The sequence below is a fragment of the Orbicella franksi genome, chromosome 11 (genome assembly GCF_964199315.1).
Source record: "Orbicella franksi chromosome 11, jaOrbFran1.1, whole genome shotgun sequence".
Taxonomy (NCBI): domain Eukaryota; kingdom Metazoa; phylum Cnidaria; class Anthozoa; order Scleractinia; family Merulinidae; genus Orbicella; species Orbicella franksi.
Genome location: NC_138155.1, coordinates 20,541,305 through 20,553,747, shown reverse-complemented (window position 1 = coordinate 20,553,747; position 12,443 = coordinate 20,541,305). Strand labels below are relative to the sequence as shown.

Genomic DNA, 12,443 nt, shown 5'->3' with positions numbered 1-12,443 from the left:
GGTGGCCGCCATGTTGGGTTCCCAGGATCCGGAAGTTAGCGGCAAATCGAGGCTTTCTGAACTGCAGGGGATGCTGGGAGGAAGTTGCCACTATCCAAGATGGCGTCGTCTTTATCAGATGAGGAGTTTTCTCGAATGCAGGTAGTGTGACAAAATATAAGCAAAACCTTTGATCTAGTTTTGACTGGTTTAATGTTTACCTCTTGTTCCATGCAGACACAGCTGATTGAACTGCGCACCTTGAACTACGAATTAGAAGGCAATTGTCAGCGACATCAGGCTGGTAAGTGAATAATAAAACTTATCGATCATTGATTAAGAATAACTTAAGGTTAATTACGTTTGCCTTTTGGGGATTCTTAATTACTTCTTAATGATTCTGAAGCTTAATAATTTGAGCTTTAGTTGAAGCCAATAGAGGAACACGGAAGCTTTGCTGTCAGTTTTAAAGACAAAGTTGTTTGGTATCATATTACACACCGGTAAAGAAACAAAACAAAAAAAAAAAAGCAAATAAGATGTGGAAAGTACACTGCAATCATGAAGACATGTCCTTCTTGATAAAGCTATTTTGCCTGATATTTTAAATTTCGACTCAAAGCATGTAGTAAAGTTTCTCAGTTCAGGGCTCGAAATTAACTCTTTCGTTCGGGAGCCAGCTGGCGACTAACGGGAAAAATTTGGTCGCCAGATCGTAAATTTTGGTCGCCAACTTATTTTTTATATAACTCACATGGGAACACTAACATGATTTTGTACGTTACTTTGCATGCAAGAAAGTCACAAATGAAGAGCTAAAACTTTTGAAAACAGCACGAGTAGGACTTATAAACTGTTATAAAGATACCGTTGTTCTCAGATTATAGGGAGCTTAAGCACGCGCGTTTTTGAGCAGCGGACGGCAACCGGAGTAGAAGATTTCGCATGCTTAGACCGTATTGTCCCCCAGATTTTTATACTACTCATCTCTAATGAAGAAAAGATACTTAGCAATGTGAATATGGTTGTGTGAGGACAAGTTTAAAGTGAAAAATGCTCACTTCCGGTTACCGTCCACGTCTCAAAAACGTGCGTGCTTAAGTTCCCTGTTTCTGGTTCGCAGGTGATGGTTTTCTTCTAAGTTATTTTAAATGGAGCGAAGCACAAAAGCTTTTACGTCCGTGGTTTTCGTAATGACACAAACACGGGTCCTTTCGTATTTCTTCAAAACGCAGTTCTTTATTTTCATCGCCTTTCGCCGCTGATAAACAACACTGTGCTTGGTCTAGGCTCCTACACAACTGATCACATCTGCTGCCATTGTTCTCGCATCAACTGAAAAGCGCACGGTGTTGTAGTGTGCCCGCGATCCCAGTTTTGGAAGAGGCCGCTGAAACAATATGGCGCTTGGCAAATGCAGTTTCGACGTGTAGAAGTAATTTTTACGATTTTCTTGTAATATTCAGACATTATTTTAGTGGGGACGGAAAGGTGAATTGTCTACTAGCTACCAGATCCGAATAATTTCCCTATCTAAAGATTTAAAAACAAAAGTTGTGTTGTGGTCATCTTTACTTATCGTACAAATTGCGAGTCGCCAGCTGGCGACCAGTTCTGAAAATTTAGTCGCCAGTGCTCAATTTTTGGTTGCATTGGCGACCAGTGAGTCGCAATTTCGAGCCCTGCAGTTGATATCAAATTTCGATGTCAGTTCTAAAAAGTTTACAAATTAATTTCAGTTTGTATATTCTTATAAATTAGTAAATAAATAAAATTGCACAGTTTAAACTAGGTATGCGAATCTCATTGTTATCATGGGTCATCCATTGTGATGTAGACAGTTATTAGGTGCAAATAACTCGGGTAATATGAGCATTCAAGACATACATTGTGTACTGTAAAGTTGCCTCTATGATCTGAAAAACAAAAGGCTTATCAATATTGTTAGTTATTAAAAATGCCCCCCGACTCCTACTTATATAAGCTATATGGGTGTGATATGTGTCGCCGTGAAGGGTATGGTTTTCAGCCAGGGGGTCCTAATTGGTCCTTGGCAACAAAGTGCGAGGGTGGAATGAAATGTAAACTTACAAAGTTTTAACTCCATTATTTTTATTTTTGATGAACAGAACTTGATCAGCTTCAAGAAAAATATGTTAATCAGGAAAAAGAACTTCAGAAGGCTAACAAGGTAGAGTGATTAACTTAGACTGCACTTATAAAGGACAAGAATTTTACGCATCAATAACAGTGCTTTTACATAATTGTAATTCCAACTCCACTTGTCAGATCATGAATTAAATTATCCATTCATCAAATCAAACATTTACGTTCTCTTCTTCTGATGGAATCTAGTCGGCTGTATTGGACATGGATGCAAATGATGTACTGTACATGACAATCCTTGGTATTAGGGTGTGTAGATGCACCTGAACTATATAGAACTGTAACCTCAGCTGCAAGTTGCATGCAAATAACAAATCCTGTTACCAGACTAAGCACAGCAACCCATTGTATCAGTTCTTCTTTTAACATAAACAGAAGCCAACAACACATCAAACTTCCTTTTTGAACTTTTAACATGATTGTGCATATTTTTTCATTTGGACAGATTATAAACAAAAGCAAAAACAGAAAGGTATGTTTCTTATAGACTGTTATGTATACTAGTTTTTAAGGGGTGTTTATTTTTAAGTTCAGCAGTATCTACATAATGCAGTGTTCTGAGTTTTAACCATTTGAAGTAAATTATATGCATAGTATATAGTTAACTTGAGAATGGTTCTGATCATAATTTAATGTTTCTTTGGAATACAGGAATATGCTGTTCTTTTGGAGGAAAATGAAAATTTGCAGAGACAATTTCAGGTAATTTATTTATTAATAATCTTATACACAATGACTTCTAATTAATGATGATCAACTTTGACGAGATATACACATATATGTATGGTAAAGAAACAATCATGTTTTTGTACGATTCTCTTGGACATTCTTTCCTAGCAATCTGGCATATTCACTTCCTCTCAAAAATTCTGGAGGTTGACTAATCTGATGATGGAAATTGTTTGTCTTTAAATTTTAGGCACAAGAGGAAAATTTCAAATTACAAAACCAAACTCTTCTTGAGGAAATAAGCAAGGTAATGTGATTCCCTTTCTTTTGTTTGTTTGTTTGTTTGTTTGTTTGACAGTTTGTCATTGGCCTTGGTCAGTCAGCCTTCAGTAAGTCAGTCAGCAGTCGGTTGGTCGGTCAGTCCTTTGTCAGTCAGTTAGTCATCCAGTCTTCAGTAAGTTAGTCACCAGTCTGATTGGTCAGCAGTCACTCAGTCCATCTGTCTACTCATCTATCCATTTCTCCCTCTGTCCTCTGTCCTCTGCTGCCACTCCACAAGTCCACCGGTTCCCCAATCCGCCGGTCTGTCAGTGTGGCTGGCTAGCTGGCATTCACTGCAGCAGTCTGTCAACCAGTCAGTCAGTCAGTCAGTCAGTCAGTCAGTCAGTCAGTCAGTCAGTCAGTCAGACAGTCAGTCAGTAACTGTTACTTGTTACAGAATAAGTAGATGAAGACATAGTCTTTATTTTGTCATAATCACTAATTTACATTACTTTTTTTGAAATGGCATTTAGCTGAATGATGATAATGAAAAACTTCAGAGGCAAGTAACTGCAAAAGAAGGTGGCCATGATTTAGGAGCTGATACAGAAATAAGAAGACTTCGAGCTGAAAATGCTGCTCTTCAAAAAAGTTTAACAAGTAAGTACATCTTGTAATCTGATCTGTAAATTCCGATTTTTTTACGTTTAGGAATACAGTCTCATTTTAGCTGTAAGTTGTATTATCTCGGTAAAGTTCTATGTTTTTGCTCAAGCCATTCGATCAGCTGAGTTACCTGTATGTAATGTAACATAACGTAATGTAACATAAGGTATGGTAGCATAGCATAACGTAATGCTACCTGACATAACACAACGTAACATAGAATTATTATGTTACAAGCTACTTCTGCAAAATTTCAGATTCTCAACAGAGGCATGAAGAAGAACTATTACAGCTGCAAGAAAAGCTTCAGTCTTTGTCTGACGGACATGGTGACAGCTATCAGTCAGAGTTACAAAGTGATGGTACTCCTGATAATGCGGATTTTTCCAAGAATGGAGAAAAGCAAGATGCTGACAATGGTCAAACGCTTGACAAAAGTGAGCAGTTAGAGACATCGAAAGAGAAACTACGTGAAATTTTAAACAGGGAATTGTCAGTATTTTGTGAGAAAATGTGCAGTAGTAGAACTGGTGATGTTTCTAAGGAACAAGAAACAAATGAGAGACATGAAGTGGCAGAAGGCTTTGAGGGAAATGCAGAACATGAGGATAACACTGAAACAGACAGCAAAGAATCTACTGCTAATCACAAATCAGGCAATGAAACAATTGCAGAAGAAATAGATAATATGAAGAGAAAACTCACTGATGATTTGATTGGTGTTCTTTGTTCAAATGAAGGTAAGATCTATTCTTTATTCCAAATTATGGCCACCTCTTTGATATTAAGACACCCATATATTACCAATACAGACAGTTCACTTGGTTTCAGAGAAACCTGGATTATCTTTAGTCTGTATTATACAGGTTTGACTGTATTAAGGAGGCTGGCAACAGTTTCCAGCACTTTTCCAACAGCTATTTTTTTAAAGGATAAATACTACCACTGTTTAACAAGTAATGCTACAATACCAGTATGGCTCAAATGCCTAATCATTGGTAAACAAGTTGCAATCATCCTTTTTAATATAACAGGTTACCATGGCAGCACTGCAACCTATTAACACCCTTAGTTTTAGCTTTAAGTGCTTATATCTCAAAAACAAGTGCGGTGACCCCCTTTTTTGTTATCAATTTGTGATAAGCATGATGAGATGCAACTTTTTACAAAGTTTAAAAAAATATGCAGAGAAGGTTGAAAGCCACCTTAAATTTTCGAAAATTTTCAAGTCAGACAGAATGACGTCACATAAACACGGTCTGGTTTCCAAGACAGTTTCAAAATGGTGGCCTCCGAAGTCGATCTTTCAAGACGAGTTTCTTCAGGATAGCAGGCACTTCAGAGGCTGAAACTTTGGCGAGTGGAAAAATCTGAATGCTTACTTGCTATAGGTGAAGATTAAAAAAGTTAGCTTTCTGGAGTGACCTGCTTCTTTAAAGTGGCACTGCTTATCACAAATCAATGGGGGTCACTGTGATAGATTTTGAGATAAATGCGCATAAAGCTAAAATTGAGGTTGTTTTTAGCATGTCATGCTGTTGCTATGGTAATTTATCGTGCCATGAAATTGACACCAACATGTTCACCAATGATTGGGCATTTTGTAGATACCATGATTATGGCTTCAACTGATAAAGAGTGGTTATAATGAGCACCTACGTCTTGGAAAGTTCTGGAAACTGTTTTGAGCCTCGTTAATAGCCGTTTTGTTGGATTTTGATTTTAATTGCCTATACAAGTACATCACTACAGAGAAGGTTCAAGCTTGGAAAAAAAAAAAAAAAAAAAAAAGGATTAGTTTTTAAAAATATAAATGTTGACTTCATGTTTGAATTCATTCATGGACAGATGTGCTAAATAGAACATCATTAGTACGGAGTCCGCCAAGAGAACGCCGTCAAGAGGTCAGTTTTTAAGCGCAATTCATTACTTAATTTAATGTTTGTTACAGTATATGTTCATTTTCAAGTGAAATCCGGCTATTGACCTGTACCTTTACTAACAATTCGTGCTTTAGCGTTCATCTTGGGGTTTGTGATACGGACGGGAAGTGTATAGAGCACGTAAGAAGCGTAAAGAATTCGACACACACTATGGGCCATGTTGTGGGGACGTGAAGCGAATACAGGCCTTCATGTGTATATGGGACGCATGTTGCAGGGAGTGTAAGCAAGCTAGTGCACACGAAGCAGATTGAGGCATAAGAATGTGTTGTAATGGAGACAGTTTGCAAGAGCAATGCACACCATGCGACATTGAAAATTCAAGTCCTTTTGTCCCTGTTCCATGGCGCACTAATTCAAACGAGCTGAATTCCATGCGAAATGTTGCGGGGAAAAAAGTTTGTTTCTGAAACAGAACTTTATTAGCAAAAACGGGCATCTCACACGACAAAAACTGTTGCTACAACATGTCCCAACCTCATGATCCCGAAACATATCCTCTGGTGTGTGCCAATCTTATACACTTGGTTTAACTTATGGAGTGCTCTCCAAACTTTCCAAGTGCATCATAATTCGATGATGGACGACCCAAAGCGGCATCAGTCAATGATTTGTTTATTATTTTATAATGTTGCCAATCGAAATGGCGAAGGGAGAGTGTTAACTTTGTTCACGCTATGAGCGCGCACCATTGGACTATGATGATGGCTTACGGTTGTTACATCTGCCGGATAGCATGGCTTTGCTAACTATTGTATAAAGCCGTATGTACATAGGTGTCCCCGATGGCTCCGTACATGGACAGTCGGCCAGTATTCTATTTCGATGCAAATGAGATTGATTGGCTGTTTGATTGGTTGATTGATTGATTGATCGATCGATTGATTGAATTTTAGGTTGAAATTAGAAGTGTGACTCTGGAGAAACAAGTTAAGGAAATGGCAGGGCTCCAACTACAACTTGACACAGAACGGGAGGAGAAGAGGCTCCTTCAAGAACAGCTACAAGAAGCCGAGGTGCGTAATATAAAAAAATATCTGTGCAACTTGTTGGTCACTCGTTCAGCTTATTGTCAGGGTGTACATGCAAGTAATCATCAAAATAATGTCCAGGTCCCGTGACAATCGTTTTTATAGTTCACCACTAAATTTTCTCCGATTGTTATTGGTCTAAATTGATGACGTGACGCGATAGCGTTCATCGGCGGAGAAAAACCCACTGCCCATAGTTGGATGGTACTCGAACAAGAAAATTTTCTGTAAACAAGCGGGCTTATTGGAAAAACAAACAAACGAACAAACAAATGAAAGACGCAATTTTTCTGTTTTCTTTTTTTTCAAATTTTACATTCGACTTTCACGCCTTTCATCTAAAAAAGTTGAAAATATTCAATATGATTTGTTAACTGGGGCGCGGAAGAAAATTTAGTGGCGAACAATAAAGACAATGGAGTGTTTATGTCTCGAAACTATCGGTTTGATAGCTGTGCATTGGAAATTTGATGTTCTTAAAACTTCGTTTTAAGAACATCAAATGTCCGTGGGGCAAAGTCTATCAGGCGATAGTTCCTCGACAGAAACACTCTATTGTTTAAATAGGACTACCCAAGCTTTACGTGCACTCAACGTGACCACTTGGTGAAATCGCAATCCCAGTCCCCTGTGCAGCCAAAATGTTTTCATTGTCAAAAAATAATTTATCGTGAGAAAGCAAAATGGATTCTCGTCTTGCCCTGCAGTGCTGAAGTGCTTGACATCTGAATTCCATGTAAAGCTTTCACTGAGTGACATTAATTAATGATGCTTATAAAACGCGTTTTGATTTTCTTTTAGACATCAAGCAAACTCGAAATTACAAGGCTCGAACAAGAACTGGCCAAAGTAGGTGTTCAATATACATTATTATAAAATAAATGAGATACTACGTGCGCTCTCATTGGTCGATAGGGTTTTAATAAACATTACCATAAAATAACTGAGATACTACGCACGCTGTCATTGGTCGATAGGTGTGTTAAGATGAGAGTATGTAAACAGGTTTGTGACGTTTCATATTCGCGCGTTTGGGGGGGGAACATTTTTTAAAAACAATAGACTACTTATTTCCGTGTTTACATAGCCTCATCTAAACACTTGGGGAATTGAGAGAATTCTGGAAAGTTATGCAAACTCTCGACTGCGTCTGGGGTTTGCATAACTGTCTCGAATTCTCCGAATCCCTTCGTGTTTAGATGAGGTATGTAAACACGAAAAAAAGTGTTCTATTGCTTAACTATATACACACTCAATGATCTCTATCTCGGGCTAATTACAATGTAATAATTATTCACGAGCTGCGCATTAAATATGAGATGGTAGATAACCTATGAGGCACGTAGCATGGATTTGGCTATGATGATCTCATATCCAACAAGCGCGAGTGAAATAATTGTTTATTATTTACTTCCCCAAAATAAAGAAAACGAAAACAGAATAAAAAATGAAAACGCCACAAAAAGGTATGCGGCACTCACCATGTTAATAGAGCATTGTGTAATGGTTCTTATACTTTGAAGGTGATTTAATGATCCAGTCTTTAATAATCGACATTATAAACCTCCTACTGAGTGGGTATTGCGGGAAGAAAACAGAGACCACATGGCCGGCGTGAACTTGCGTTTTGGCAGTGTTTCAGAATCAGACAATGCGTTTCGGAAATACTTGATAATGTCTTCCCAGAAAGCACGAAAAATTAGGCAGCAAAGATTGGCCTCGAAATGTATAAAGGCAAACAATAAATAGTTTTGTTACGAGCTATTCTCGCTGATAATGATCGATTATGCAATAACTACAACAACAATTTTTTTTCAGCTTAAACAATTTCATTTTTGTAGATTGGTTTTCTACAGTAAAACGAATCCTACGCAGACATAGAGAAAATGGAGAAAGGCGAATTAAAAAATAAAATGTCTGCGAAAATTCTTTATGTCGGCCACAAGGCGAGAGGGAGGAAATTACAACAAAAAACAGCACCTGTTAACCTGGATTTTAGAGAATAATTGTTGAATATGGTTAACATGGTTTGTGTGCATTTGAATTCTTCACATTACGCACATGCACATACAGTCATGATCTGTGGAACCTGTCCACAACGGTCACCTTTGGGGAGGAAAGAGGAAAGTGTCCGTTGTAGAGAACTGGCCATTATGGGGGGGGGGGGGGGGGGGTGGGGTATTGGTGCAACCTTACATCTTTTTTTTTTTCCTTTTTGTTTCGAGGGTGCAAAATTTCTTTTCTTAAAACAAAATGGTTATTTTAGCATATAACTTTTCGTAACACAATCAAAGTAAGTCAATAAAACAGAAACTACACGGAAACAGCTTAATTACAGGGTTTATTCTAAAGCTATGTGATCATTTAAAAATCTTTCAATTTGACTGTATCTTTCCACAGCTGACAGAGAAAGTAAAGCGAAAACAGGAAAGGTAATAAATAAACAACAGTGATCTGGTTTTAAAGACTGCGCTTCCGGGCTTTGTTAGGCCTAGGTTTAACTAGCGACATTAAACATAGAGCTGTAACGACATAGAAAGACGTTGTGTCGTCATGTTTGCAGCGTGAACATCCTGACATATCTACATAGCAACATAACAGCATGAACATAACGACATAAGGGAAAACCTGATATTTTGTTTATGGCTTGGTTCACATTACCGACATAACGACATTGTTATGCCATTACACTAGCGACATAACGACATGACATTAGGAAAAGATCAGTTTTATCTTTATGTCGTTATGTTCATGCTGTTATGTTGCTAATATGTGATTATGTCTACATGTTCACACTACAAACATAACGTCCTTTTTATGTCGTTCGTGACGATGTCGTTAAGTCGTTATGTCGCTAGTATGAACAAGGCCTTACTATACAAACGTTCATCGCGTTCTTCCCGGGATTGTCCCGCGGGAAACGTGTTTCTCTCAGCGTTCTCAATGCACCTTAAAGGTCTGAAGTAACGAGGTAGAAATAAGTACTGCGTAGCGCCTTGAGCTAGATAGATTAAGTATTTTTTTTCCTCCGGGCGCTAAAATACTGCCGAAGTCTCAGGCCATGACACTACAGTACACCGGAGGAATTTGAAAACGCAGCTTTATTTCTACGGTTAGGCTTACCGTCCACGCTAATCCGTCACGAAAACGGAACTTTTCGAGGACGACGACGTTACGATAGTCTTTTGATTTCCCAGTTCGAGTTTTCCTCAAACACAAATCCAAAATGACCGGTGATTGTTAAGTGTTTCTCCGGCGTAGTGTGGATGGAAAACATTCGATGTGTTTTCAGAGCAGTGAAACCTCCGTTTTCAAATTTCTCCAGCGTAGTGTGGACGGTACTTCACACATATCTGGACAAGCGCAAGTAGTTTGCCTACGACTACAAAATAATGAATTGAACTATCAAGTAAAGAAGGCAGTAATGCCGAAACTTTGGTATTTTTATCTGACATCTTAGCTCCTCCCCCCCCCCCCCCCGCCAAAAAAAGAAAAAAATTACCTCATATTAGTTGAAATAATGTCTATAGTTACTTTACTATTTGTCAGCTTTTTCCTGTTCCTGATGTTGTATGTAATTCTACAGAATGAATCAGTTTGTTGTGTTATACACAGAGGAAAAGAATGTCTGCGTATTGTACTGTCCAGTATAGAATCAATGTTCTGGAAAAACTTCAAATTACCAAAAACTACAAAATTAACTTCAAATTGAAGGAAATCTGAAAATGATAGTTAACTAAGACAAAAAAAAAAAAAAAAAATACCAAAGAGATGATATTAAACCATAAAGAACAAGGATGGTTAAGCATGGAGAAGATTAACGCGGATTACAGACGACGAGCCTGAAAATTTTTGGCTAAACCTTTCAATATGCGAAAACCGTGATGTACAGTGTAGTTCCTTTAAAAGCAAAAGTAGAAAGTCAAAGCAGTAACATATTGTTTGTACAACATCTGCAAGCAAAGGGTTTTGAATGACTGAAAAACGATAAGAATGATCCAACAATCCAAAATGATGCAATGTATCAAATGTTGTTCTGTCACCCCTACACATCTTATTGGCTTTTTTGCCGTTTTTGTTTTTGTTCTAAAAATAAAATCGAATTGACTCCCAGTTTTATAGAGCATGCCTAAAAGGTTTTGCACTGTTAGTCGGGCCAGTAGTGCACGATTACAACGAGGTTTTATTGAATTAGCCGTAGTTCTCAAAATCTTCATTTTACCTTGCTGGTTCAGGGCTGAGAAGACTCCAGGCAATATTCTCCCGGTTCGGCCCTTGTGTTCGGTCAATAAGAGTTAAGTAGTTCATACTTAAAGCCAGGATAGTGCTAAGCCTATTTCAGTTATGTGATAAACGTTCAATTAAGTGAAAACATTGTTACCTGTTTATCTTCTCGCAGTTATCTTCAGCTTCAAGAAGAGAAGGAGAAGCTCTACTCAGAAAACAAGTAAGATCAACCTGTAACTTCACCTTAAAACTTCAATAAATCATCTGGTAGACATGTGTTGAGAAGAAAGAAACCAATCCACTTGGTGTTATTGTCTTGATGCAGAGCCAAATTCTCAAAGCCAGCATTGATAGCAATCTACGGCAAACGATTACGAGAATTATAATTTTTATCGCGGGAGCTCAACGACTTTGCCTGCGTAATAAGGAATATTTTTGGAAGTATTTAATGTCACGATTTTGGAAAATTACATTTTGGGATACTTAGCTTACCCATGTTTAGAGGGGGTTGGCGGGGGTGTGTGTGTGTGTGGGGGGGGGGGTGGGGGTGGGGCGATGGGGGTGATTTGGTGCAGGCACCCATTTTTTTTCAACCCTTTCATACATTAGGATTTTTTTTTTCTTGAGACGTATGTATGCATGATAATTTTTTTGCAGTATAACATGCTTTTTTTCGTTTGTTTTTTTTCTTCCATAGTGGTCCGGTACATGAATTTTACTTTCCACCCTTCACTCAAAAGTCAAAATAATGATCTACCCATTAGATTTAGAACTTTCCCTTTTTGGCAACATCGAATTTTCACGATCTTAAAAAATGCGAGAAACGCTAGCAGAAAAAAACTTTATGTTGGGAAAATTTTATTTTGATAACTAAAGGTAATATCAAACAGAGGGGTGGGTTTGGTAAATTATATATTGCGAAGCGAGAGTTTTATTTTTCTTTGCTTTGCTACCTTAGGAAGTCGCTGGAAGAGTTAAAAACTACTAAACAGCAAGAAATAGAGGTAAATAACTACATTTCTGTAATTATTTCTTGCACATAAACGCGCTTTGACTTGGTTGAAGTTTGAAATTCTCTTTCCTGATTTTTCTGACAACTAGACGAAACATAGCCTCTTTTTATTAAGTACAGAACTAATGCAACACCATAAAATTCAAAGTTTTCAATACAATAGTAAAGTAATAATTACTACTCCATGTTATCTTCGTGCGATACCATTCATATGAAATTGTCTTCCGTCGACAGGTTCATTTTCACGCAAATCAAATTCATTTTCGTATCGAATCTTTAGCACGAGGACTCGTTTTGAAACAGAGGCAAAAGGTAACTCGGAAACGGCCTTTCAGTTTTGCATCAACTACGCTACGTGATTGGCTTTAAAAACTCGCGCCACTTTTCATCCAATTAAAAGTGAAACCAAAAGCTATCGTTACGCGTTCGCACACGTTTTCTCTTCGAGTTTTGATTGGTTTATTCGATGTTCTGTGTCCTTTGTGATTG

General features: G+C 37.9%; 1 protein-coding gene across 1 annotated transcript in view; it reads left to right on the top strand.

The window, feature by feature from the left end:
• Positions 1-33: 33 nt before the first annotated feature.
• Positions 34-12,443, top strand: part of LOC145502932 (GRIP1-associated protein 1-like) — a 53,146-nt gene continuing 40,736 nt past the window's right edge. Inside the window, exons 1-14 of the mRNA XM_081482342.1 lie at positions 34-141; positions 217-283; positions 2,109-2,170; positions 2,591-2,617; positions 2,797-2,847; positions 3,065-3,121; positions 3,609-3,735; positions 3,999-4,481; positions 5,590-5,645; positions 6,581-6,700; positions 7,517-7,564; positions 9,116-9,147; positions 11,115-11,162; positions 11,901-11,946. Of these exons, the coding sequence (XP_081338468.1) occupies positions 100-141; positions 217-283; positions 2,109-2,170; positions 2,591-2,617; positions 2,797-2,847; positions 3,065-3,121; positions 3,609-3,735; positions 3,999-4,481; positions 5,590-5,645; positions 6,581-6,700; positions 7,517-7,564; positions 9,116-9,147; positions 11,115-11,162; positions 11,901-11,946 (1,266 nt within the window). The 5' untranslated portion in view covers positions 34-99. The remainder of the gene's footprint in view (positions 142-216; positions 284-2,108; positions 2,171-2,590; positions 2,618-2,796; positions 2,848-3,064; positions 3,122-3,608; positions 3,736-3,998; positions 4,482-5,589; positions 5,646-6,580; positions 6,701-7,516; positions 7,565-9,115; positions 9,148-11,114; positions 11,163-11,900; positions 11,947-12,443) is intronic.